A 26,285-nucleotide genomic window follows, 5' to 3' on the forward strand; every position below is an offset into this window, starting at 1 on the left:
ACCACGTCTAGAGTTGGCAATACCATCTTCACTGCTCGACACTCTCCTCTCCTCACTACTATCCATAACGTAAGACGATATATCTCCATCCTCCCGAGCTCCAAATCCTCGCTGGTCGATCTATCCTCCTCACCGCTCCATTCCTTGCGATCCTCGAGTCCTGAAACCCTCCAACCACGACCTCAGACACCACTTCTCCGTCGCCGCGATGCCTCTCGTCAAAGACCCGCCGTCCTCCTCCAAACATTCGCATCGCAATTCTGGTTCCGGCTTCCACCCATTCGGAGGTCGTCTCAGCAGACGCTTTGGCGATAATGTGCGTGCCAGACAGCCCCCCCTCCTCATCCTCCCCTCGCTAATCAGCACTTGCCCTGTCCCAGCTTTCCCCCGACGACCCATACCTGAGCTACCACGACGTACGGCTCACCCGCGAAGACGTCGACTCTATCCGCCAAGATGACTGGCTTACCGACAACGCCATCTGCTTCTGGGAGGAATACCTCGAGCGGGAAAAGCTCTCCGGCTACCCCAAAGCACACATCGTCCTTCTCCGACCCAGCATGTCCTTCATGTTGCAAAACACTCAAGATCCGCTCAGTCTGAAATCCGCACTCCCCGACTTTACGAAAACCACACATGTCTTCCTCCCTATCAACGACTGCCGACGCGTGGATGTTGCAGAGGGAGGGAGCCACTGGTCATTACTCCTCGTCAGCATCGTGGATGGGGTGGCTTTCCACTACGACTCGCTGTCGCCTTCGAATTACCACCACGCCAAACTCGTCGCGCATCGTATAAGTACATTGCTGGGCAAACCGTTGCGGTTCATAAACTTGGAGGACTCGCCCCAGCAGGATAATAGCATGGACTGTGGGGTATACGTGTGCTTGCTGATGCAGCATTTGCTCTTGAGCAAGTTATTGCGGGCACAGGCTCAGGATAAGATCTCTATGAGCATGCGTGGGAAAGAGGTGGATGCTGAGGGTGGCAGGAAGGAGATGATGAGGATCATTGAGGCGAGGAGAAAGGAGGGCGAGAGGAGGAGATCGTGAGTCTGCTCAATATGGTCGGGGTGCAATGTCTTGCTAACAGTCGTTTGCAGACGAAGTCACAGCCCTTATACCGGCTCGAAGTCGAGATCGCCCCCACGCGTTGGAGTGGAGAATGAGGACTGAGGAGGCTCAGGAATCTGCTCTTTGTCGTCTTTGGAGTTTCTTGTCACCTCCAGCAGCATGCTGGCACACTTGGATTTGTTGCGTACTGGAAGCGAGGCGTTTTTGAGGCAGCACGAGGCAGTTCGTACACTGAAGACTAATCCACGAGATATGGACGGATGGGCATGGCTTTTGTTACGATTGATACACGACGGGAACGTGGGATGGAGCAGAGCGGAGCATATGAAATCAACCACTCTGAAACTTGTGCGTGCAATCGTCCTCCGCCGGCTCTCTTGGGGTGGCGGTATCATTGACACCGCTGCTCTGCACTGCGGCATGCATTGGATGGTCGGTGTGTAGAAGGCGGCCGCCTGGCAGGCTGGTCTTTCCACTACCTCGTATCCCGCTCGCTCGCTCCTATCGTCCACTGCACTCAAGCTGTCTGTGTGCCGTAACCTCTGATCTTGTCCGCGAAGTCCCAGCTCTGGTTCTCCAACTTCTCATTCTCGTGCAGCTCTACACCCTTCTCGTCGATCACCGCGATGCTGTACTCGTTCATGCTCCGCGCATCGCGGTAGAACAGCACCTTCATGCAAGCCTTCACCGCGGCCACGGCATCCTCCCGGCTCAACTTCGAAGCTGCCGCCTCGTCCGGCACCGCACGTCGTAAGATGGGCTGCGCGAGATGGGCGCCGAATCCTGTCGCCAGAGTAGGAGCGCTGAATGTTGTTCCCAGCAAATCGGCCGACGCGAGGAAAGGCTTATTCTTCTCATCCAGACCCGCCACGAGCAGCGCATTCCATAGCGGGTTGAAGTCCGTACGTCGCTTGTACATGACCTTGGCGAGGTATGTGTGGAGGTTCTTTGCGCTCATCAAAGCATCGCCGTCTTCGCTATCCGCCGCCGCAGCACCAACCGAGTAGTTCTCCTCCACGTCCAACGAGTTGAGCAGGCGGTCGAGGTATTGCATGTCGCTGACATCACCGCCAAATCCGACCACTGACTTGCGGTTGAAGGGTTTGAGGCGGTGGACATCGGTGAAGCGGGCGAGCGATCCGTATGATGCGAGGTTGTCGGCGGCGATGACTACGCCTGAGCTGAACTTGAGGGCGATGACTGAGGTTCCCGTGACGATGGGCGATTGCGTGTGCGTGATCGGTTGTTGGGTGCCGCCGTGCGATTGTGGGAGGTAGGAGGAGTTGTATGTGCCGTAGACATCATCGCGCGGCTGTGATGGATATTAGTTCGTGTTGATGGTGAAGATGCACGGTATGACTTGCTCTGCCCCAGGATTGCGGAAGGTGGTTCATAATGTGCTGACGAGGGTGAGGAGTGAGAGGTTGATGGCGAGAATGTGTTGGTGAAGATTATTGACTGCGGTGATGATTGTTCGATGAAGCAACAGCTCAGGCAGGCGAGACACACGAAGCTCCGAGATGCAGCAGCGGGACGGGATCTTCGCCGCGTCCTCCCCGAATTGCATGTGATGAACTCGCAAGACAATATCTTTCCCTTACACCACTTCACACACACACATACACACACACACACACACACACACAATGGCTTTGATCGACTACGGAAGCAGCGACGACGAGGATGATATTCAGCCAGAGAAGCCTTCCAAGGTATGACGCTGCTAGTTATGCAAGAACTGAAAGGCATGGATACCTACTGACCTACCTCGTGCAATGTCCAGATAGCAAAGATCGAAGCGACTGCACCGCCAGCCGAGGAGGGGACCTCCGAGCGTGAGTCTTCTCACCGTGGATCAGCGATAAGAGAGATCTGACCAAATCCAGCCCAGCGTCCACAGCCATCAGTCCAGGACGAGAAACCAGTTTCCCTCGATACATCTGGGCCGGCACCTGGTCCTTCAATACCAACGCAAGACACTTCAGCAGAGTTCGAAGGCGACACAACACCATCTTCGCCGTACACGTACGAACGCAACCGCCTCCGCGAGCTCACCATGCCTACTATGCCCAATTTCGACATACCTGATTCACCACCTCCACCACCAGTCAACAGCGAAGAGGCCGCAGTACTCGCTGCCACAACGAAGAAGATTGAGCGCTTCCTTGAGTTGAAGAAGAAGGGTGTACACTTCAATGAGCGTCTCCAGAATTCCACCAGCCTACGGAATCCCAGCTTGTTGCCGAAGTTGATGCAGTTTGCGGATATCACAAGGGAGGACAGCTACAGGAGTAGTCTACCGGAAGGACTGGGCATATCGGTCACATGGCCGGAAGAATGTTACGTTGAAGGTCTGCTGCGACAGAACGAGCGGAAACAGAAGAAGAAGCTAGCAGAGAGGGACAAAGTCGACTTTGTGCCGGCTGTCGCGAAAGACGAGGCCAAGGCGCAGGTGCAGAGCGCGGCCAGTGAAGTAGGCAGTGGGAAAAAGAGTAGATTTGACAAATGAACGAAACAGCTTGTCCTCTGATCGTTGAGTGCTTGGCGAAGATTGCGGTCGGGCATTCGCTTCTCGGGCGTTCGCTTCTGCTTTCCTAGGATAGCTCGACCGAGGGCTGATTACATTTCTAAGGTAGGGAGACAACCCTTCAGAGCACTAAAAACTTGAAGCAAGCGAGCGCCGCGAGCTCCAGCCGCAGTCATAGAACTATCCCGGCGTTAGGGTTCACAGCTGAAGCCGAACTTCGGTCACACGCTCGGTCCATAAACATGACCGCAAGTCCGACGGCTCGCATTTTGAAGTCCTTCTCTCCGCCTGTTAAGAACAACAACAAGCAAGTCGCAAGAAACTCACATGGCGTCCAACAATACATCCGCGCAGGTCACAACTCATGATACAGGTACATTGGTCGCTTCACAAGTCCTTGATACACCGCAACTGACCACATTCCCAGACCACCACGTCCACGTCGCCAAGACTCTCAGTCCTCTATTCGTCGACGATCCACCCGTCAGGTTCATACTCTCCTCACTATCCGAAGAAGCACGTCTCGCCTACATGGACGACTACTTCGGCACTCTGGTCAAAGCCGCAGCTCTCAATTCCGCGGAATTTGTGGAAGCAAATGACTGGGATTGCACCGCCGTCTGGCTACCTCCCGGGAAGAGGATAGATAATTCTTGGACGTGGTGGTCGGCAGGGTTTGTGGGATGTCTGTGGAAGTTGGGAGTGGCGGGGTGTAAAGTGAGTCCTCAACTCTGCCTCCATCTTTGAATAAAGCTCAGAGCTGACCGGGTGCGCAGAGAATGATGATTGACTACCAATCCGCATCCGACAAATGTAAACACCAGGCGTTAGCGGGCATGGAGTCCTACCATTACCTCTTCCTGGTCGGCACGAAAGTCTCAGCTCGAGGACGGGGTCTTGCATCACAGATTATTCGCAAGAAGCAAGCACAGGCGACGAAGGAGGGACTTCCGATCTGGCTGGAGGCGACTACGGAACGCTCGCGGGATGTTTACAAGGGATGTGGGTTCGACGTCGTGGGCACTTTCAAGCTCGGGGAAGGTCATTTCGCATCGACTGGAGACAAGGAGGACGGAGGTCCGGGTGCGACCATTTGGGCAATGTTGTGGAAGCCTGAGAAGGATGAGGATGTAATGTAAGGAGAGTGTCTGTTTGATACATAGACCGATTACAAGATGCCGGTCTAGTTCGGATCATGAGTCCATTGCTTGGTCGTGTTTCCAAACATGCCAGTCTCTCGTGTCTCGTATGACAGCAGTGCCAAGTCCCCGCCCAAGGGCGTGGAAGATGCTCAAGGGAGCGAGATCCTAGCGCTCCTTCTCCTAGCAGCTTTTCCGCCGTCTAAGAAGTTAGCAGCTTCAGCTGCGAGTTTCGCATTCTCCTTCTCAAGACGTGACCTGCCGGCTCGCTCCTTGCTCTTAGGCACACCGACAGTTCTCACAGCAGACGTGCTCGTGTCATTCGCCTTTGACGCCGCTCTAGCCGTCTCCATCTCCGTCGTCCCCGCAGCTTCATCAGCGAAGACATCCTCATAATCCAAAGTAACATTCTTCAGCTCTCTTTCCCGCCTCCTAGCCTTCGCGCGCGCTGATTTTATCAGCTTTTGGTTGGCCAGGGTCGGCGTGCCCTTCATCTTCTCGCGCGGAAGGGGCTCGATGTCCTCGCGTGATTTCCTTGCAGGAGCGACGATGATATTGTCGGCCGATATGACAGTCAGTGATGAAGTGGACGAGGACGCCGTTGGCCACTGGCGCAGCTCATCATCATCTGCCACGTTCATCTTGGGAGTTTCCGCTTCCGCGCCAACCTTCGTTCGTGGCTTGGTCGGTGTCTCTCGCATGTTGACATTGTCGTCCTCAAGCTCTTCCTCTTCAAATGGAGCATCCAATTCTCCTTCATTCTCCTCAAGCTTGATGGGAGATGTTTCAATCCCGGCGGCCTGAGCAGCAAACTTCATTTCCTGCGGATCGTCAAACTTCATCTGTCCCAATTTCGCCTGCTCCATCTCCTCAACCGTCGCACGCCGCTTTTCGCCATTCACATGGTTCCAGATCCAGCCTTCACGCAACCACATCCAGCGCAGACAAGCTCTCAACTCTTTGTCACCCGGCAGGACATTCTTCCACTCGGGTATGAAACCTTCCGCGGCACCCTTGCCGTTGAAGTCTTCCGCCACACCACGCAAAACATCACGGCAGAAAATCCTCCAGCTGTCCCAAGCATAGTCTCTGCAGCCTGGTATATGACCGATTTCCAAAGCGCCACCACAATCATCAGCATCTTCCTCCACGACGTTGGCAGTGTTCGAGGCCTTGCCATCGCCTTTGTTGGGATAGTTCAGCGTCCTATACCGCTTCCCGACAACTGGCGGGCTTTCCAGCCATGCTGCTGCCATCTTGATAAGGCGCTTCGATCGGGCGTTTTGTAGGCCAAGACTATGGACCAACAACATCAGTTCTTTCTGGTCAGCAGCTGCCAGCTCCGCCGGTGTCGGATAGAGCTTCTTCAGTTTCCAGAAGATTGGCACTGCGGCACGGCCGGTGGTCTTGTTGAGGAATGTCACCGCAATGAGCAGCCAGAACGGATCGTGCCAGAGCTTTTCCTGGATGATGCCGAATGCAATTTCGCTGATCGGTGGGACTGGAACGACCGAGGTGCCCGCTGGCACACGCTTTCCGCCCGATGTTGTGTTGTAGAGATCGACTCGGTCGGTGATGAAATGAGGGCTGACAGCACCGGTGGACTTGAGCCTCCTTCTGGTGATAGGTGTCTTCTTGGGTGTTGGAGCGGCGTCAAGACTCTCGCTCGTTGTTGTCGTAGGTCCTGTCTCATGTTGCGTCTTGAGATTAGAAATCGAACTCGCTGCCTTACTCTTTCGTGTCCGAGGAGCGGTGCGAATTGCCGTTTCAGGCGCTACCTGCGATTGTGTTGCGCTGTCAAAAGTGCCGTGGACTGCCGGCAAAGGGGCTGACTCGTTCTCTACTGCGGGCTCAGCACTCGATGCCTTGTCTTTCACCTTGCTCGCCGAATTGCGCCTCTGTGTGGACGTGGAAGTCTGGGCCGCAGCCTGCGGATTTGAGAGTGGTTGTGAATGGACAATGATGATATCGTCGCCCTCGCCATCAACCTCGTCAGCAGGAGCGGACTCGAGCTTGACGGACGAGACTTGCACCTCGTTCGCATCATCAACGCCAACCTCGAGCGGTGACGAAAGTCCCCTCGTTCTAGTTCGACGAGGTGGGTAGTTGCGGCGTTCAACGAGCTCGACAATTGGTGTAACGTTCTCGTCATCTGCATCTGCCGCATCTGTAAAGTTCTCTGACTCCAGCTTTGCCGCGCTCCTTCTCGTCCTTTTCGATGTCGAGAAGTGCTTGCTAGTCATTCCAGTCATCTTGCGCTTCTTCGCTGGAGCCGGCTCCGCAGATACAACAGCATCAACGACTTCCTCGACGGAACAACCAGCTTCATTCTCTGTCACGGGTGCGTTTGCGGCGGCAAGTGAAGATGTTTGCTTTTGGGAAGCACTCAGGCGAGAGCTTGCGGCGCGTGCTGGCTTTCTTATGAAGTACTGTTGTACGCTGTCATGCACTGCTTGCTCAGAAGTGGTTGGTGAAAAGCGCAAGTCCGTCACCTTATTACCAACCCCAAGAGCACTTTTCTCAAGGCCCTGCTCTTCTTCCATGTTCATCAACGAGTATCCAGCCTGCTCATTTACAAACTTGCTTGCGACCACAATATTGTCGTAATCGTCATCATCGCGCGCGCCCGTCTCCGTCAAGATGCCCGTCGTGACGAGCATTCGGTCAAGCTTCTCTTCCAAGCCAGGGCTTTGCGTCGCATTCTCCCTTCCAGGCGACGCTATCGCCGAAGTCCCCATAGCGACGACAGGATTCCTGGAGTTCGCGGTCAGACCTGGGCTATCCTGGGAATCTCGAATACTTGGAGGCTTACTGGAGGGCAACGACCTCGTAGTAGTCAGGATACCGTGCGTGACATCTTCAACGGCGTTGTAGACGATGTCCATTGGCTCATCATAGTCCAAGACGCTGCTAGCAATCGCCGGCCGGGTGGGACTCGATGACTGGACAACCGTCTCTTCCGGGAAGTTATCGATGACGCCGTTGAATCGCGCGTGATTGTTCCCAAAGGCATTGAATGGCAGCTCTGCATGGCTCTCCGTTTCTTGACCCTCGGTCGAAGTGACTGTGTGAATTGTAGGAAGTCCTCCAGTAGCCTCCACCAAATCCTTCGCATCTGCTGATGAGCCTCTCTGAGACAACACGATGTTATCGTGAAGCGTAGTCTTGAGCTGTTCACCAGGAGATGGGTTTGACGAAGATTCGGGCGAAGAGCCACGTATCTGCTCCGCGAAGCTCTCCGAAACAGACCCTCTCACTTCAGGCTTCGGCGTAATCTCGACGTCGGAATCGCTGGAGTCGCTGTCGCTCGAGTCGTCACTATCTTGAGCTTGCTGGATGTCGATTAAGTGCTGCATTGAAGCTTTCGGATCGATGAACGGTCGGTCGGGGATGCTGGAAAGTCTGCGCTCTCCCGCTGGTGGGTAGATCACTCGGCTTGTGGAATGAGTAGTGCGGATAACTCTTGCCGCAGCTTTCGGTGGTGGCATCGATCGCGAGTGGTGCCGCCCCGCGGTGACAATCAATGGGACGTCGCTCTTCATCCCAGCACCACTTGTGCTCATGAGTGCCGGTCGGCTCTGCGGCGAAGAAGAGGAAGGCTCGTTTTCGGTGCCACCATCTACTTCACTCCCTTGGGAAGATGCACCGCGATACGGGGTGCCATCGGCATTGTACCACCGCTTCATTGGCGGTTGGCATAGGCGCGTAGTCGATGCCGCCTTGAACAGCGCAGCGCGGGCTTTCGCCTGTTCGGCATGCGTCTGTAGTGCGCCGTTCGTGATCTCTTTTCGATTTTGATTATGGCTAGCTTTGACAATCCGGCCTGTTTTGACTTTATTTTGGGCACCGACGCTCTGCTGAGACCCGGAACCGTGCGAAGTGGTCTTATGAGCCGACGGAGATGGGATCACTGGGGGCGCCGCGACCTGGCCATGTCTGCCGTTCGATGCCGATCTGCCTGGATGATTGGATGGAGTTTTGCCGATATCATTATTCGCTCCAGACTCTCCGGAAGACGAAGGTGCGGCAGTGCCGTTCTTGATTTTCTCCAAATACTGATGCCGCCATCTCTTTCGCTGCGGTTTGCTCAAACCTTCCGGCGGATCTGGAACACCGCGAGACTTCCAGAAATCAGGTGCCATGGATGTGAGGATTGTGGCATATTGTTGTGGTTTGCGAGTGGATGGATGTGCGGCACAATTGCTGCACGTGGAAAGTGAGGCGTCGCGGTTGCTTAGTCATCATGGCCATCTGGTACCTAGTCTGGATAGACGGGAACTAGGTACCTGACCTTTCCATATTTCGACAGGGAGCAAGCGCTGTTTTGCACTGGTGAGATGAGTAGAATCTGGGAAGTCACAACGACCATTGGGGGCCAATCCCGATCCCAGCAATCGTCGAACACGTTTCGACATGGAGCCCGGGCATGTTCCGAGGCCGCGCTTATCAAAACATACTGTACCTAATCAAATAGAACTATCGCTGCTCCGTGCTTACAATGGAACCGGGCTGGTGGGTGCAGTAATAAGCAGTACCTTGGTTCTATTCGAGGCAGGCAGGTCCGCACCACGCTCTTCTTCCTCTTTCCTCTCGCTATCGTAAGGAACTAAGATATTACTCACCTCCACGCAAGCCAAAGATGAAGCTCCACATCTACACTTTCGTCGCCTTTGCCGTCGCCCTTGGTGTTACCGGCGAGCTAGAGAAACGTCGTCCATGCGCAATGGGCGAGGGAGGTATGCTAGACTAATACTCGTCTTCTCCGTCTCCGGTCTGTTCAATTCCACCGTTTCTGGTCATCGCGAAACGTTCATTGATCTGGTTAAAAAGCTTGACGGTACAGGGATAGACAGACTTTGAGGATACGAGCCTGCTCTTTGTAAGACAAAACCGCCCTTCCTCGATCATCATTCCTTCCTCAACGGCAAGTTGCCCTCGGTCCTACGTTAACTCCTCCGACCCTGCTGCTAACGCCCAAAAGCAAATTGCGGACATTTTGATGGAACGTACTGCGCCAACTCCTGCCTATGCTGCCCCGACGGCCAATGTCATGGTCATTATTGCCCCCAATCGCAGTGAGTCGTTGTCCGTTCAGGCGCCGCGGTACTGCGAGTCGTGTACTGATTGTCTGGAACATTTAGCAGATACCGAAGCGAATGGAACCCTGAGCAGAGCAGAAGGCGGCAGGAGCGGCTTAGAGGTGGAAGGACTGTTGCGCGCGGATCGAACTTTTCATTTATCGTGGAGGACAGAGAAGCGTGCTACCTTCCGATCATGAAGACTCTGTCTTCCGATAGAAGTTCGAAGTTACCTCTGAAATTGGTAGCAGCGAGCATTTTTCAGCAAATATTTTCGTGCAACCATTTCTCTCATTGGTATTGTTGTACATAGCCCGTTCGAACGCCCTCTCTCCCTGCCGTATTCACTTCTCCACCACGCCATCTGGAACATGCCACATGCGTGGGCTCCCACGCGAAAGAAACCAACAAAACAGAGCATAATCGTGATTCTCATTAGCAAAAATACAGTAGCTCTCCACAAGAGCCATCGTCCATCAAGGTCTGCAATGATATGTGTGCAAGTCCCACGGTCACCTTCACCACATTACCATCATTACCTTCCATCTCGTATCACTGCTGTATCGTTCGTTTTACTCCTCCTGCCCAACAATAATAAAATGCTGTTCCCAAATCCAACCCAACGTGCTGTTCACGTCGTCCTGGTTACGCGCCAACCATAATTCTCCCTTCTGTCCCACGACGTCAAACACCTCGCCTTGCACGTACTGCAAGTATGGATAGCCGCCTTCCCGTCTGGTCTGCTCGATGCTGAACTCGAACAGGCTGGCGCAGACGAACATCACTTTGAGCTCATCGGGTTGCGCTGGTGGTTGGGTGGACGTCTCGTTGGTTGATGTGGCCGACACGTCGGGTGGCAAGGCGGAGTGGAAGAGGCCTGAAAAGCGCGCGGTTTCAGGGAGGCCGCCGCCAGGTTGAGGGGTAAAGTATGCTGCGTCGGAGGTTGGACGGTCGCTGGTGCTTCGTGGCGACTGATCTTGCGTAAGACTGGAGAAGAAGGACGATTGCTCGGGAGAGTTTTGTGGATTCGCAGTGGACGGGCGACGGGCGCTGGAGGTTGAATGTGACCAAGGCCGGTTGGAGGACGAAGTTGAGCCGGGGTGGTAGGCGGGACGTTGCGACTGTGAGGCGGAAGAACTAGAACGCATCCGTGCCTCGAGGGTCTGCGAGTCGAAGCTCCGGGCGGGAACGACTGGGAGGTAGACGCCGCTATGTCGTCGACCGCCACTTTGTCTTCGGCTATTGGCCCGGAAAGTTTCACTGGTTGCGGAGAGCGTTCGATCGGAGGTAGAGGGCCTGTGCCGAGACGAGCTTTCAGAAGCAGGATCGACAAGAGTGGTCTGTGGCGAAAGGAGGTTTGCAGCTTCCTGTACGAGAGCGCCGTTGCAGATGGACAGCGCCGCGCAACGCTTCTTGACCTCAGCATAATCTGGGCTGAAAGCCGGCTCGATCTGCTGTATACTGCTTGGAACATCCGCGGCCTCCAAAAGCGGCTTCAGCTTCCTCTGCCACGTATCCTGCCAGACCAATTGTTCATCCAGGAAGCAGTGCAAGCACTTCTGCACCAGCTGTGCCGTCAAGGAGTAAAGCCTTGGAAGCTCAATCTTCAACTGGTCGTTCAGCGCGACGTAGAGGTCGGACAGCTCGATGGTCTTCTTGTCAGGCTTGATGCCTCTTCTCTCATCTGACTTGCATTTAGCATAGTCAACGATCCGCTTCTTGCGCTTCGAGATGGCATTCTGTGGACCTTGATGCAGCTTGATGCAAGCCAGCATGGGATCCAGCACCCTGCGCTGGACGGATGCCTTGTGCTCGGCAGCAGATATCTGCGTTAGCTCCCGGATAACCTGACCATACCTCCTCCATTTGCTCTCGATTTCTGGCAATGTACTTGGCGCAACGTCTGTGAACAGCTCAAGCGCGCCAGCATAGTTATTGATCAATTCCACTGCCTTTTCAGTGCGAGAGACATAGTCCTGCACATCTCGCATGCAGATCTGCAGCCGAATGTAGTGGCCACCGAACTTGTGCGCCAGCTCATCAAACTCGGGGTCCTGGAATGCTTCGGCCATGCCAACTCGCTCCTTGAGCTTCTCGGTCCGACGACCAAACGCCTTGGCGAGTCCACTGCGGATGTCCTGGTCCTTGCCGCGACGGCCATTGATGATCTGCTCGACCAGGTCTGCGCGCTTCTTGGCATCGTTGATGCGAGTCAGCATGCTGATGCTATCCTTTGCCGCCGTCTTGAGGTCCGCGTGATCAGGATGATCGGCCGGCGTGGTCTCGAGCAATTGCTGCAGCAACATCGGATACTTGGCAACACGTTGAGTCGGCTTGACGAGCAGCGAGTCCAGATCCCAAGCGGCTGTTATATCGCTGGCATTGGCATGGCACTCGTCCAGCCAGCACTTCACTGTGGCGGTCGCTTGAATCGCGGACAGTCGCTGGTTGGCGGCGTCGTGATTTCTGAGATATGCTCCGTAGACTTGCTCCATCTTTGGAAGATTTTCGAGAAATGTTCGACCAATAGTCGAGGTGCGATCCTTCTCATCATCGGGAGCCTCAGTAATCGAGTTCTGCGTATTGGCTTCGCTCTGCGTGGTTGAGAAACTACCTCGTTTGTTCGTCCAACGGTTTTGCTTCGCCGGCGTGTAGACCTGCGTCGCAGCCTTGCGCATCTCATCATAAAAGAACAAGGCAAACCTTTCCACCTCATCGCAGTTCCCGAAAAGAGTCTTCTTGTCCTCAGCAGCCACCAGCTCAGTCGTGCAAGTAGCCTTGTAGATATCTTCGATGATCTTAAGATCTTGATGGTATGAATTTTCGGTGTCCAGCAGCTCCTTGATGATGTGCCGTCGCCTCAGCAGACGTTTGTGCTCTGGTCCATTCGATGGTGTCGATGTCACTTTCACTTGACTTTCGGCTGCGGTGTCGAACGAAGTCTGGCGTGTTGAATCGGTGAACGAGTTTATCGAGTGTGAGCCCGGCAGCGTCAATGGCACGAGTTGGCTGTCAATTGACGGTCTCGAAGAGCCCGACGGCCCCCACTGGCTTTTGGCGTACGGCGACAACTCGCTGGAGCAGCGTTCGGAGATCGCTGGCGCTGATGTTACGCGATCTGGGATTGGAGGCCGACCTTTCGGTGGCGGGACAGGCGCTTCTTCGGCCGCTTCGAGGCCCATCTGAGGCGAAGGTTTCCCAGAAGTTGACATGCTCACGCGATCGCCAGCGGCCTGAATGGCGGCCATGTCCAGCTGGCCAAAGGTTGATATCCTTAAACCAGGAGCAGAATTGGCGAGGTCCGGAAGGGGTGTGCCGGGTCCGACACTCGAGCGCGGAGTGTACCCAAAGTCCTTGGGCGGAGGTGTTGGAGCTTGCTCGTCGTCAGGCGTTGCAACAAATGGGTCCTCTTCATCGCGCTGTTGACGCTCCCATTCTTCGTCCGCCTTCCGAATTTTCGCGTCGAAATCATCCTCTTCACCTGCATCCGCCGAGTCACTTCCATATACAATCACGTGGCCAAATCCACCGTCCAAAGCCGGCGTGTCGGGCGTGTTGATGGGCATTTCGTAAGCATCAGCAGACAGAAAACCTTTCTCATTCGCTGTCGACGGCTGACTGTTCACAACGCTCGACAGCAAACTTTGTATCATGCCTGCGTCTGAGCCACCGTTTGCTGATAACCGATGCAAGTCGACCATGTAATGTTGCATTTCTTCCAGCATGTCCTGGGTGAGCGTGCCAGTGGATTGATAGTGTTCCAATACTTGCGAGATCCGCGCATCAGATGGGGCAGCATCGTGCGTACCGTCTGTCGAGACTATGGTTGGCTTGGGTGTGTCGTTCCTCGCAGGTCGTTTTCGCGGCGTGGCGTCGGTGTTGTCAAGGAGAGGGTGTGCACCCTCAGCTTCGAAAGATCGCTGACTGTCGTCGTCAATATGCAAAGGATCTTGTATCGCCTGCGGATGTTCCTGATACCCCGCGTCGTGGGACCATGGTTCAGATCCGCTAAAGCTTGGGTCGCTTTCGAGCATAATTTCAATCGAACCTTGGTTCGCTTCGGAACCGTTGCCGATCATCCATCGACCATCTTGACTTGCGTCCAGACTATCAAGAACGGAAGGACTGTCGTCTGCGAACTCAGTCCCTTCACCACTGCGGGTAGACGGACTTTGTTCGCGCATTCGCAGAACGTTGTCCAGAAGGCTTGGAGTGGGCAGTCCTGGGAATGCCTGGTCTCCAGATGGCAATGGATCAGATCTCAACTTGGGAGGCGCCCGGTATGTTGCCGGCGTTAACAAAGTCGGCGTATCAGCTGCTCCAGCAGAAGACGGCAAGGCTTCAGCTGGCGGAAGCACAGGGCTCTCTTCAAACCAAGTCATTCCTGTTTGACCAGTGGGCGGACCAGACGTGTGACCTCCTGCCAGACCTTTCGTAGTCAAGGTTAAGCCAGAAGTTTGTCCATTTTCGGCTGAAGAGGCCGCAACTCTCACGAGCAGTTCACGTTCTGCCTGACTTTGACCGTGATTCGCCGCGGGGGGTTCACTCGTCGACACCTCTTCCGATTTTGCAGGCGGCTCGCGAGACGCATTTCTCGATGCATTTCTCGATGCAGCGCGCGATGACCACGAAGTGCTTCGAGATTCATTCCTCGTGGTTTCCGCCAGTTCCTGCGAAGCCGTGGATTTCAGGCTTTTCGAAATAGCCCTTTGTATCCTCGCCCGACGCTCTTCAAAATTGATCTTGTCCAGTTCTGGTATCTTCCTCTTCGAACGCTCTGCCTGCGGATCGTACGGCTTCCCAAGCCATACCTCGCTCGCGCTAGGTCTGCTCGGTCGTGGATTGGGGTTGTGATATCGTTCGGCGGCGCGCGCTCTGCTTGCTGACGTGGTGGCTGCACTCACTGGCTGTCTGGGCCGCGATGAGCGCAGAGGAGGAGACAGTTTGGCAGCCGGTGCTACGATCTTTGCGGAGAGCGTTTGGTTCGCGGTCTGGGCGGCAGACATGTAGTGCGGATCGTATCGTTTTCGCGGAGTTGTGCTGTTCTCCTTGCCCTTGGCAGGACTTCGTCGGACCGGCGACTTATTCAACCGGCTTCGGGGTGTGACATTCGATGAGGCCGATGCGGGTCGGGAGGATGCAGAGGCAGAATTGGAATCGGGAGTATGTCGGCCGTTTCGAACGGGTATTCGAGAGATTTTGCTCGCATGTCGTGGAGAGTCGGGAGGTGTTCTTAAAGGGTAGGAGGAATTGAGGTCATTGTAAGGGCTGAGATTGGGCATGCTCGGCATCGTATGTGGTTGGGTCATTTCGCTGCGACTTCGCTTATGCGCCAAAGTCTGCTGCATAGGTGGTCGCAACAGCGATATCGGTATGTCCTGATGGGACCGACTCCGCGTGTGAGGCTTCATCAGGCTGCCTTCACTCCCTCTGCGCGGTGCCTTCGCGAAACTCGGTAGCGGACCATAGTTTCCCAGGTCAAAATTGCCATTCCACATCCCGTCTGCCGTGATTTCTCCGAACAGTGGGCGTGGAGTTGTGAATTGTGTGGGCTTTTGGGGCGACTTTGAGCGTCGTGGGGAGCGGGCGGCATCAGGCTGGCTGCGGGTGGTATGGACGGTGCTTGCGGATGATTGTGATGCCATGGAACCAAAAGACGTCGTGGCCGGTGACTTCCGCGGCGTTTTATTCTGTGTAGGACGCCTCTTTTGCAGCTTTGCCGTGCTGGGCCTGCTCTCTCCACTGGAAACGCTGACGGGCGATCTTTGCGACGCGACGCCTCGCGTTTGTCGTAGACGGTTCGTGGTGACGGTGAGGGGAGTGTCGTTACGAGTAGTCGCGCGATCAAAGCGATTGGCGATGTCTTTGACAAGACCACGGGACGGGAGTTGCACAGGATGGATTTGCGCAGGGTTGGAACGGACGCTGCTCATCTGATTCCGACCATCAGCCGGGCCAGACACAGATCGGGGCTTCAGGTGGATGGGAGGTCGAGTCGTGTAGTTCAGCATGGGGAGGAGGGTGTCGCTGGCGACGGCGACGTCGCCGTTGGATGTCGGGGGGCCATCGAGCTCGGCGGCGGTGGGTGACGCGAAGGTGGTCGGCGACTTATAAGATTCGTGAGGATCTGCGATGGTAGCCGGGGTGTCGGCGGAGCTGGGTGGAAGGGAGGTCGTCATGGTCGGAGTCGGAGGAGCGGAGGCCCAGGTGGAGGGAGGTGCGGTCCATCTACGACAGATCTCCCATTCCCTCGATACGGTATCTCAGGTAGAGCCGTTCGCGAGTGGGTGTGAATGGTGGTTGTTTGGCAGAGCGATGCTTGAAAGTAGCGACGGGTGCTTCGAGTTGCCAAGCGAGTTGGGCCCAGATGTGGCGTCGCCGCGTCTCCCACACAGCCAGAGAAGCTTGAAAACAAAACAAGACGTGATTGTGCTGGCCGTGTACGGTATGCACGCAAAGACGGAGTGAAATGCGGAACGCAGACAGACAGACGGCTCAATCTCTCTCACACCAAGTCACAACGGTTGTACGTCAAACGATCAAAACAAGGTAAGACGTGGCGGTGCAGCTCGCATATTTAGCACCTGGTCTAGTCTTCAACGTTACTGCATACCCAGGTGGTGATAAACTGCAGCCGAGTACGTTTTACCATCCATGATACCACCCTGTTGACGAGTGTTGACCTATAGCAACGGCCAAGATGACTCGCGCCGGACGTGTCCTCCGCGCACAGCCAAGTCTCCCCGATACCGCCAGCGACTCATTCATCGCTAGAATGGTCATGAAACATGCTGCCAGCGTCGCAGATCATGCAGAACTCCGCAGCTGTGCGAAAATACAGTCACTGCACTGTCGTGCATTTGCCGCCCACGGCAGATGGAAGTCGTTCGCCATCACTGTCGCATTGACGTTGACCTTTCAGCGTACCTTGCAGGCCGACTTTCGCCGTGCGACCACACCAATTTTGAAACCAGGTCGACAATGGCTCTGTGCGACCGCGACCGCGATGCGAAGCCTGCGATCGCAAATTGACTGGTCGGCGGGTACTGACCATCACGATAAACGGATCAAACGCCTGTGCTGGCCTCGCCCTCTTCCATCTATCGCGTGAAATGTCAGCGTGGTCACTTTTTGCAAGCAACATAATAAAAACTTTTGTGATGAGTGGAATCACGCTGCAGCTCTTGGCACTTGCAGGCGGTCGCACGCGAAAGCAGAAAATGCAAGATGTGTGCTTACCTTCTTCAGCATGTTCTCGATCTTGCGATGCTCAAACGCAAATCTCGGATAAAGAAACGGCCGCAGATCGAACCGATTGTCGTCTGGTGTATAGCTCTCCAGATACAATCCGGGCGTCATGGTTGTCATCTTGTGCCGATTGATGGCGTAGTAGTACATGAAATTGCGCACTTTGGTATACACATCTCGCGGCTTCATGTGACCGCTCCAGTCCACGACCAGACGCTCAAACATGCCCACGGTACCGAGTTTGAACGTCTTGCGCAGACGTCCGAGGATGGAGAGCTCGTCGTAGGTGAAGCCCATGTCAACTTCGTCGGACTGCACATAGGTCTCGGTGATCGGTTCGAGCTCGGCAGTGGGAACGGCGTCGAGGAATTCGCCCAGAATGGGGAGCGAAAAGGCGGTTTCGGCCCAGGCGATGAATCGCTTCAGATCGGTTTTGGAGATGCCGCCGATGGGATTGATGTCGGCGGAGGAGCAGTCGTATTTGGTCAGGTAGCCGCGCAAGCACTCGTCTACGTTGGCGGAGCCGAGAATGAGAAGGCCACCAGTGCCGCCACGAGAGGTCGGGATCAGTTGTCCGAGAGCGTAGGCTAGAACCATGCGTGAGCGGGACTGGAAATTCTGCAGTGCGAGGTTCTCTGCTGCTGAGCCACCGTGGACTTTGAATTTGGGTTCAAATTTGAGGATGCCAGAAACGACAGAGTGGAGAGATTGGACCATCTCGTCGATGTTGGTGTCGATATGCTGAGCGCCAATGGCTTCAGCGAGCTCGATTGCGCGCGTGCGAGTCTCTTTGGAGGACTGCTGCTTCATACCCATGAAGACGGTGCTGAAGACTTGGCCGCAAAATTCCTGTGCTGTCATTTCTCGAGGATCTGCACCGCCGCAGAGCCTCTGCGCATCCTCGATCACGACCTCGTTGCCCTCTTTGATCTCAGCCACCACCAAACGACACATGCTGAAGATGATCGTCGCGGTAGCACAACTGTCAATCCCTCCACTGAGAGGCACGAGAAAGCCGGCCGCTTTTGAACGTCGAAGGTAGTCCCACACCCAACACGCAGGGCCATATGCAATCTCTTCTTCTGGCGAATGATATATTGTTTCGATCTCCTCGGTCAATCTGGCAGTCGGTTGTGGAATCTCGGAGTCTTCGCAGAGATTGAAGTCGACTTGTATCCGCTCGAGTCGGTGGACTTTCGGGTCGTTCGCTTGCATCGCTCTACTTCGAGACGTGCGGTATGCCCAGATCTCATCAAGGTCCACAATGGCTGTCTTCACTTCTACATCCCGAAGAGAGAATTGAGAGCCCTGCGCGAGGACTTTTCCAGAGTTGAGGATTAGAGCGCAGCCGTCGTAATATAGTCGGTCGCCGTCGCAGCCTCGCTGATTGGCGTACATGTATACGCCGCCAGTCTTCGCAGTGGCCTCCTGAATGAGATTGATTCTGGTGTGAAGCTTGCGCAATTCGTGATGACTGCCGCTCGAGTTCAGCACGATCTCAATTCCAGCAAGTGAGTAGAGGGAGTGAGGAGAGGCCGGTGTCCACAGTTCCTCGCAGGTCTCCGATGCGAATGAAGCATCCAGAGCCTCAAATGCGACCTCGCCGATCCGGCATGTCTTCTGACCAAGCGCAAGCTTTTGGATGGATTTAGGAAGGTGGTAGTCCTCCACTCGCTGCCGCGGCCACGGTGAGAAGTATCGCATCTCGCGAAAGTTGCCATCATTGGCGAGATCAAGCTTGGGACGAACAGCGAGAATCTGACCATTCAGTGCGATAGCTCGGGCATTGTAGCTGCATCCTCGATGTTGCACCGGAATTCCGAGATCAATGATGATTTCTTGGCACTCCTCGCGAGAGATGATGTCTGCCACGATTTCCCAAGAGTGGACGTAGACATCATTCTCCAGCCAGTGGTCGAGGAGTCCGTAGCCTGGGATACACAATTCCGGGGTGAGGATCAGTCTGGCGCCCGCAGCCTTGGCGGTCTTGATGGCTTCGAGAATACGGCCACTGCAGTGAAGTCAGCCAAACGTTGCCAACCCGTATGTCGCGCAATGTCGGCAGGTCCACACATACCGATTGCCATCCCAGTCCAGCGACCATTGATTTAGTTGCGAAGTAGAAAGAACGCACTTCCGCGTCATTTTGCCACTTTGTGATCTGTGATGTGTTGTCTATCTCAAGCGGATCATCCACCACTCCGCGTGTTTTGCGCTGTGAAACGGGTGGAAAAGTCCGCCCGCAATTTTGGTGATATTTCGCGGTCGGTGTGATGAATTGCAAATAGCGCAGAGAGTGTTGTACTAGGGTTTGTTGTTGAAGCCGCGAATCGTAATGACTAAGAAAGAAGATGTTTCCGTTGTCGTGTGGAGTCACGGTGGAGGGACGGGTGCGAGGTGAGGTGAATTTTGACTTGGCCGGTTCAGATTGCCTTTGATCGCAAACTCAGGCACCAGTACCACGCCGCCGATGACAATGCAAAGGTGAAATCGGGATATGCTTTCACGTGTGCATCATCTGAAGACAGTGTGTGGTGAGCCGTTTGAGGGAGCCCTCATCTCGAAGCGGCCCTTCCAGGTTGGTTTATCAAACAGGCAAACAGGCTCACAAAACGGATGTGCACGGAAGTAGGTCCGTTGCACACTAGGACGCCTCGGTCCACCGAGATACCTGTAGATGCGCTTCTTTTACCTCGTACCACAGCTCTCAATCCGTTGGCAGCACGTTCTCGCTTCAGAGCACTGATAAGTGGCAAGTGGTACACGCGTCTCCTCCGTCCCCGCGAATCAAGGAAAAAGTCAACTTTGTACTTTGAGCGAGGCGGGTAAAAAAGAGGTGGCCCGCCGTGAAACAAGCCAGCCAATGGTCGATGCCCACCTCAGCTTCCCAAAAGAGCCGCGGGCCAAGATCCAATGGATAAGGTACCTTGGCTTGGATACCTGTTTCCACACATTCACATGCCATGACAACCGATGAACATGATGGTCGCTGAGCTGGGAATAGACTTGTCCAGTCCAGTCCAGTGTGACTGTCAGACAATCTCATCATCAGACTGGAATTGAATCAATAAAGGTAAATCCGTTGCCCTGTTCAGTGTTCACCGCCAGCGGTCAATACGAACCGGTTCCATTTCAGAACCATCTCATATCCATGTCCATGTCCATGTCCGGCAAAGGCAGAGGCGCAGAGCAGACGAGGGCCTGTGCTTCAGCCTTCAAGGTTGTGCTTTCATGGATCCGACGGGAGCTTCAGATGGGTCTGGGTCTGGGTCTGGGTCTAGCCGGATGTGGCGTGGAAGCGACCTGGATAACTCTATACCGCCTGGGAGCTGGGAGCGACTATAGAACCCGCATGCCGCCCGCCTCACCTCTTCCATTCTCTTCGCCTGCCTCTTCCATTGCTTTCCCTTCCATTCACTACTCCCGTCACATCTCCACCACACAAAGACCAGACCCCAACCATTGTTCTCCCCCACAAACACCGACCTCACTCCACCACCACCACCACCACCACCACCACTTCACATCTCTATCGTATCGCATCTGCGTGTGCCAATCGAAAGGTATGTTGTGACTCCATCGCACGCCCCACCCGGCTGCCCACCTTTTGTTTGGCAAACGAGTACTGACCAATCTCTGCGACAGTTCTTCCTCCATATCATCAACAACAACAACAACAACACAACCACCCATCAATTTCAAGATGCGTTCCTTCATCGTTGTCGCCGCCCTCTCCGCCATCGCCAGCGCTCAAAACTACTCCGTCGGCGCCAACGGCCAGCTCATGATCGATGCCAGCCAGATCAGCACCGGCGAGCGCCAGTCATGGTGTCTGGGACAGCGCAACAACTGCCCCAAGGTCTGCGAGGGTCCTGCCAACCCCAACTCATGCGACTCCGTAAGAACCATCCCGCAGCCACATCACCTTCGATCAACACTGACGTCCTCCGCAGAACACACTCGAGTGGACCTGCACCTGCACCAATGGCAACACTCCCAACATCACCGACTACACCGAGATGGTTCCCTTCTACATCTGCCAGCAGTGGATAGCCAACTGCGTCGCCAGCAACCCCAATGACGCCACCGCTCAATTCGGATGCCGCTCCGTTGTCTGCGGTAGCCAAAATGCCTCCGCCTTGGCCGTCGATTCTTCCAGCAGCAGCAGCTCCTCTTCTTCTCCTTCCTCCTCCACGACCGGCACACCTACCACGAGCGGCGGATCCTCTGGCACCCGGCCGACTGAATCCGCTGCTGCCTCCAGCTCCGGCGCTGCCGTTGCTCTCAACGTCGCTCAGAGTTACGGTTCCGGCATCCTCGCCGCTGGTCTCCTGGCCATTTTCGGCTTGGCTCTGTAAAAGAATGAGCGTGGGACAACATACATACAAAAAGAATTGGGAATTGCTTCACAGCAAGAAGGATAAGACAGCACGGAGGTCTCTGGGAAGGAGATGAAGGACACGGTCGGCTTCTGCGCGGAGGCGGCAGGGCTGATGGCTGATCGTTCGCCCAAGACTTGACGGTTCACGAAGGTTACGCATGAGCGAGTTTGCGCGCATAATTGTTTGATAGTGTTGTTTTCTGCTGTGCGAGAGGATGCATTGGAAAGGATGCATGTGCTGTGGGTGCTGAGAAGCTAGTAGTGCTTACAGTATGTAATTCGAGGGCGCCATACAAAGCGCTGTAATGGAACCAAAACGAGTTCAACTACCGTACATGACCTGGTTCAATCGTCTTTCAAGATGCCACATTGTGTTGTCTGTGTTGTCTCCTCATACGATGACCTTTCGCTCTATTATTATCCCGCTCTATACGCTGATCTCTCGGCTCAGCTACTTACCTTTCAGAAAAAGCTGCTCGTCCTTTCGACTAGGAATACATCAACGACTACAAAATCCACATGGCCGGTCGATCGTTTACCGAGGTGGACATTTCGCAACCTGTCGATCCTCAGCAATTATTCACTGTGAAGCCGACTCACTGACGACTGGACATGGCGTTTGTCGACAATTCATCGTGTATCGTGGCTCCTCGCTCATCGCGTCTATTTACAGGGTGTCCTCAATCGCAGGCTGGAGAATCCACGTCCTCGAAACGATCAGGAAGCAAGGCACCGGAGAAGATGTTGAGACGTGACGACCATTTACAAGCTCCGCCATGATGGCGATGGACATGATGGGCTCAAGGCTGTCGCAATCCAAGCGAGGCCTGAACGCGACCTCGACTCTGGATTTCTCTTTCATCGAAGCGAGACCCCCTTCCGGACGAACGAACCACCAAGTTTCGGATGCAGGGAGACATCACGAGGCTGTAGCAGAGCATCATCCACCTCAAAAGCGAGAGATGTCTCTTCCGAAGACAAAGTTAATGCTCCAGTAGATCGGGATCTAAGGATGAAGACAGATTAGCAAGATCCCAAACAAGCTTGACCCTTGGGCCTCGAGATCGGCTCCCGGCGCCCTCACTCATTCGGACAACTTACCAGTATCCTGTTACGCCACGACATGCTCTTGGTAAGGTACACGCCCCTCCAGATACACCAGGCAAGAAATCCCGAGATTTTTCCTCCTCCCGTTTGAAGAATCGCATTGCGATTGCCAATGTACGCCATCACACCCAAGTCCTTGTACTGGAACCCTTTCTGTCGTTCGAAGTCTCCCTTGTTGAACCGCTTCGCGAGCCAGCCAGCTTTCTGAGATGCGACTTGTGCTGTGGCTGGGTAGGCTGTACCCTCGAGAACCGCACAGTCGCCGATCGCATAGACATCAGGGATAGGAGTATCGTCAGGGCCCTTGATCTGGAGATTTGCGTTCGTGAGCACAGCGTGTGATCGTTCGTCCTGCTTGATGCGGTCTTTGAGAGCCGATTCGACGAAAGGGTTCATCATTAATCCTGTTGACCAGACGCACATGCCCACTCCGACTTCGCCTTCTTCTTTAAGCTTGAGTGTGTAACAAGTGAAGGCATCCGTGCTGTCTGGGTTCGCAACAGTTCCTGGCCGCAGCTCTTCCACGTGGTGGTTGGTTTTGATTGAGATGCCATTGCGTTGAAAGGTCTGGCAATAGAGTCAGCCATATCGAGACAACGGCCCGAAACGAGATCTGAACAAGCTTCAGATTTTCTCGGACTACAAGACCCTTCGGACTTACCTTCATGGCGTACTTGGACAACTTTTCATCGAACATACTGATAGTGGAGTTGCCGGTCAGTGTGGTCGCCTTCTACACGGTTCGGAAGAGGCACTCACCCGAGCACTTTCGGAGCAACGTCGTAAACTGTGATCTTCACATGCTTAACCAATTCAGGATAGAGCCTGGACATGTCTTCGTGGATCAAGTCGTGCAGCTCTGCCGACCATTCGATCCCTGTAGGTCCTCCACCGACAACCACAAAGTTGAGGATCTGATCTCGTAGCTCCACGGATGTCGTTGGCAATGCTGCGATCTCGAAGCACGATAGCAACCGATTTCGTATCCGTCTGGCATGGGCCACATCTTTCAGGAAGTAGGCGTACTCCTTGACTCCCTTTGTGTTGAACGTCTGCGTATAGCATCCCACAGCCACCACGAGCTTATCGTATGGCAGATCAAACGTTTCCCTCTTCTTCTGCTGGACCTGCTTCTCGCTCTTGGACTCCTCGCCCTTATCGGATAGTACCCGTCCTTGACTGGGATCCTCAACCGCCTCCTCGACCGTCAGGACTTTCTTGTTGAAGTCTACATCGTCCGCCCATCCTTGGAAGTACTCAGCTCCAACGCCTCTTCCTCGGAATGATCTCACGGGTTCCAGCGCGGTCCGGAATTCCAGAGTGCCGACAGAGGTTCCTGCGAGCAAAGGCGTGAAGACGAAGTAGGGTCTGGGAGACACTATAACGATTTGGTGCGTCTTTGGAGAGAGCTCGCGGGAGAAGGTGTATCCACCCCAGCCTGATCCTAAAACAACAACTCGTTCGCGACCTTTTTGTTCGGCATCGAGCTCGGCGATGGAGAAGTCCCGCTTTCGATCGAACGTGAATTGGCTACGTATAGTAGCAGGGCGGACAGAGCTCAGAGACGGGGCATGTCTACCCAAAGCTCTTCTAGAGCTCAACATCGCTGGTGATCGGAAAGGATGCCACGGTGATTGGCGTTGTGGGAGGCGACATTCACATATTCCTGATGTTTGAAGGGAACCGCGGTGCGTCTGACATCACTGGTGTTCGGAAGACAACGGAATCACTTCTGAAAGTCTTGGTCGGAAGACGGAAGTTTTCGTGACTCCTTCGCCGAGCCGTGCACAAAACTTTGACATGCATTCTTTGGCGGTCACATCCGGACGTGTTGTCGATGCAGTGGAGATGTTGGAGGTGGACATGTCACAGGGGCAGTCGACAGTGACATCTCACAACGCGATGAGAGCTTTTGCACTTCGGCAGATGGGGCTGAACAGGGTTACCCCACTACGACTTGTTCTCCACGACCACGACCACGACATCAAATGCCGAGATTGATGTCTTCGTCGGCCGAGCGATGTCGGGTAGACTCCATGTCGCCGCGTCCTTTGACCTTCGATGTCCCGCTCTGAGGACGGACATTGGTAACGACTTGCCCTTTGGAGAGCTCAGGACTGAAGACCAGGAGCCGACTTTCACTGCCGTGTACGAATTCGACCTCATCCGGATGGACTCATTGCCAATTACCTACTCCACGCTGCATCTCATCCCTCCCAGGGCGGATGCTCGCTGTCTCTGATCAACAGCGAAGAGTCACTTTACAACTCTCTTGACATCCCGAGCTCTCTGGAACTACCATATCTCAACTTCAAGATGGCGGTCAAAGAGGTCAAAGATGTCCTGGATTTGCGTGTGTGCATTGCGGGTGCTGGCATGGGGGGCCTCGCAACGGCTCTCGCCATGGCAAGTCGTGGATTCAAAGAGATTCACGTCTATGAATCAGCATCGAATCTAGGTTTCGTTGGAGCAGGCATTCAATTAGCACCGAACATGGCAAGGATTCTCGATAGATTGGGTGTCTGGGCAGACATTGAGAAGGATGCAGTTGATCTGAAAGGCACAACCATTCGACGTAAGCGTCTCGATCTTTGGCTTCGCTCAATTACCGCTGACAACCCGCCAGAAGGATCGACCGATGACGAGCTGGGCAAAGTAGACCTCAACTACATTCGAGCAACATACGACTATCCACACATGGTAGGACATCGTGCATCGCTCGCTGGATCCATGTACGAAGGCTGCAAAAGGGAGAAGAGCATCACCTTTCACTTCTCCACTTCCATCAGAAATGTTGTCTCGTACGGTCCGAGTCCAGCCTTCACCGCAGTCCCTCGAAACGGCGCGCCTTACGAATTCAAATGTGACGTTTTACTAGCCGCTGACGGCATCAAATCTGTGGTCCGGGACCAATTGTTACGTCTACTCGACATCGACGCCAAAATCATCGACACTGGCCAAGCCGCATACCGCATCCTGCTCACGCGGGAGCAAGTACAACACGATCCCGAACTCCTCGAGCTCCTCGACACGGAGGCCGTTACACGTTGGATAGGAGAGAAACGCCATATCATTGCCTATCCCGTCTCCGGCAAGCAGATCTACAATGTCAGCACAGTGCAACCGGATACCAACTTCGCCGTCGGCCCATCAGCGACGTACACGACCAAAGGTAGCAAGCCGGAGATGATCAAAGTCTTCGACGACTTTTGTCCGAAAGTTCGACGGATGCTAGATCTAGTTCCGGATGGCGAGGTCTGTGAGTGGAAACTGCGAGTCCATGAACCCTTGCCGACATGGGTGCACGAGCAGACAGCGCTGGTAGGAGACGCATGTCATCCGACTCTGCCTCATCTAGCGCAGGGAGCAGCCCAAGCAATCGAAGATGGAGCAGTGCTGGCTGCTGTTCTTTCCAAACTGCCAGAGACCAGCCCCGAGGCTATTAACAAGGCATTGAAGGTGTACGAGGAGATTCGCAGAGAACGAGCGTACACGCTGGTGAACTTGGCGGCTGCGAGTGGAAAGGCTTTGCATCTGGGAGACGGAGCGGCAAAGGAGCAAAGAGACAAGCAATTTGCGGCTTCCAAGGATGGCAATGGACCGGTCCCGGATAAGTGGGCGGATGCAGACGTGCAGAAAATCATCTACGGGACAGATGTGGTCAAGGTCGCCGAGGAGGAGTTTGATGCCATATATGCAAGGGTATAGACATACGTCGCGGGATCGAGGTGT

The 26,285-nt window shown here is 54.6% G+C and overlaps 12 protein-coding genes across 12 annotated transcripts; 7 read left to right on the forward strand and 5 right to left on the reverse strand.

Moving 5' to 3' along the window:
- Nucleotides 1–208: 208 nt before the first annotated feature.
- MYCGRDRAFT_45120 (uncharacterized protein) lies at nt 209–1,052 on the forward strand (the record flags this gene model as incomplete). Its single annotated transcript, XM_003850713.1, has 2 exons — nt 209–316; nt 381–1,052. 2 exons carry the CDS (start codon nt 209–211, stop codon nt 1,050–1,052), a joined length of 780 nt encoding a protein of 259 aa, XP_003850761.1.
- A 538-nt stretch (nt 1,053–1,590) lies between these two features.
- On the reverse strand, nt 1,591–2,470 carry MYCGRDRAFT_74168 (proteasome core particle subunit beta 7; the record flags this gene model as incomplete). The annotated part of the gene is made up of 2 exons (XM_003851032.1): nt 1,591–2,385; nt 2,426–2,470. 2 exons carry the CDS (start codon nt 2,465–2,467, stop codon nt 1,591–1,593), a joined length of 837 nt encoding a protein of 278 aa, XP_003851080.1.
- Nucleotides 2,471–3,129: 659 nt separating this feature from the next.
- Nucleotides 3,130–3,582, forward strand: MYCGRDRAFT_94584 (uncharacterized protein; the record flags this gene model as incomplete). The annotated part of the gene is made up of 1 exon (XM_003850714.1): nt 3,130–3,582. The coding sequence occupies one exon, from the start codon at nt 3,130–3,132 to the stop codon at nt 3,580–3,582; it is 453 nt and encodes a 150-aa protein (XP_003850762.1).
- Nucleotides 3,583–3,927: 345 nt separating this feature from the next.
- MYCGRDRAFT_94585 (uncharacterized protein) lies at nt 3,928–4,347 on the forward strand (the record flags this gene model as incomplete). Its single annotated transcript, XM_003850715.1, has 2 exons — nt 3,928–3,973; nt 4,028–4,347. 2 exons carry the CDS (start codon nt 3,928–3,930, stop codon nt 4,345–4,347), a joined length of 366 nt encoding a protein of 121 aa, XP_003850763.1.
- Nucleotides 4,348–4,382: 35 nt separating this feature from the next.
- On the forward strand, nt 4,383–4,739 carry MYCGRDRAFT_45652 (uncharacterized protein; the record flags this gene model as incomplete). Its single annotated transcript, XM_003850716.1, has 1 exon — nt 4,383–4,739. One exon carries the CDS (start codon nt 4,383–4,385, stop codon nt 4,737–4,739), a length of 357 nt encoding a protein of 118 aa, XP_003850764.1.
- An 845-nt stretch (nt 4,740–5,584) lies between these two features.
- Nucleotides 5,585–6,253, reverse strand: MYCGRDRAFT_27417 (uncharacterized protein; the record flags this gene model as incomplete). The annotated part of the gene is made up of 1 exon (XM_003851031.1): nt 5,585–6,253. A coding segment is annotated over one exon (669 nt), but the record flags the coding sequence as incomplete, so codon positions are not given.
- Nucleotides 6,254–10,389: 4,136 nt separating this feature from the next.
- On the reverse strand, nt 10,390–11,592 carry MYCGRDRAFT_74169 (uncharacterized protein; the record flags this gene model as incomplete). Its single annotated transcript, XM_003851030.1, has 1 exon — nt 10,390–11,592. One exon carries the CDS (start codon nt 11,590–11,592, stop codon nt 10,390–10,392), a length of 1,203 nt encoding a protein of 400 aa, XP_003851078.1.
- A 5,064-nt stretch (nt 11,593–16,656) lies between these two features.
- On the reverse strand, nt 16,657–19,210 carry MYCGRDRAFT_74170 (glutamine-dependent NAD(+) synthetase; the record flags this gene model as incomplete). Its single annotated transcript, XM_003851029.1, has 3 exons — nt 16,657–16,917; nt 17,057–19,076; nt 19,143–19,210. The coding sequence occupies 3 exons, from the start codon at nt 19,208–19,210 to the stop codon at nt 16,885–16,887; spliced, it is 2,121 nt and encodes a 706-aa protein (XP_003851077.1).
- Nucleotides 19,211–20,465: 1,255 nt separating this feature from the next.
- MYCGRDRAFT_105265 (uncharacterized protein) lies at nt 20,466–21,774 on the forward strand (the record flags this gene model as incomplete). The annotated part of the gene is made up of 3 exons (XM_003850717.1): nt 20,466–20,628; nt 20,711–20,963; nt 21,019–21,774. 2 exons carry the CDS (start codon nt 20,769–20,771, stop codon nt 21,421–21,423), a joined length of 600 nt encoding a protein of 199 aa, XP_003850765.1.
- Nucleotides 21,775–22,395: 621 nt separating this feature from the next.
- MYCGRDRAFT_74173 (uncharacterized protein) lies at nt 22,396–24,157 on the reverse strand (the record flags this gene model as incomplete). The annotated part of the gene is made up of 5 exons (XM_003851028.1): nt 22,396–22,452; nt 22,548–23,120; nt 23,215–23,251; nt 23,313–23,663; nt 23,700–24,157. 5 exons carry the CDS (start codon nt 24,155–24,157, stop codon nt 22,396–22,398), a joined length of 1,476 nt encoding a protein of 491 aa, XP_003851076.1.
- A 391-nt stretch (nt 24,158–24,548) lies between these two features.
- Nucleotides 24,549–26,252, forward strand: MYCGRDRAFT_61021 (uncharacterized protein; the record flags this gene model as incomplete). Its single annotated transcript, XM_003850718.1, has 2 exons — nt 24,549–25,128; nt 25,180–26,252. Coding segments are annotated over 2 exons (1,332 nt in total), but the record flags the coding sequence as incomplete, so codon positions are not given.
- MYCGRDRAFT_86932 (uncharacterized protein) lies at nt 24,574–24,795 on the forward strand (the record flags this gene model as incomplete). The annotated part of the gene is made up of 1 exon (XM_003850719.1): nt 24,574–24,795. One exon carries the CDS (start codon nt 24,574–24,576, stop codon nt 24,793–24,795), a length of 222 nt encoding a protein of 73 aa, XP_003850767.1.
- Nucleotides 26,253–26,285: the final 33 nt, after the last annotated feature.

Source organism: Zymoseptoria tritici, chromosome 7, assembly GCF_000219625.1.
Source record: "Zymoseptoria tritici IPO323 chromosome 7, whole genome shotgun sequence".
NCBI classification, from domain to species: Eukaryota; Fungi; Ascomycota; class Dothideomycetes; order Mycosphaerellales; family Mycosphaerellaceae; genus Zymoseptoria; species Zymoseptoria tritici.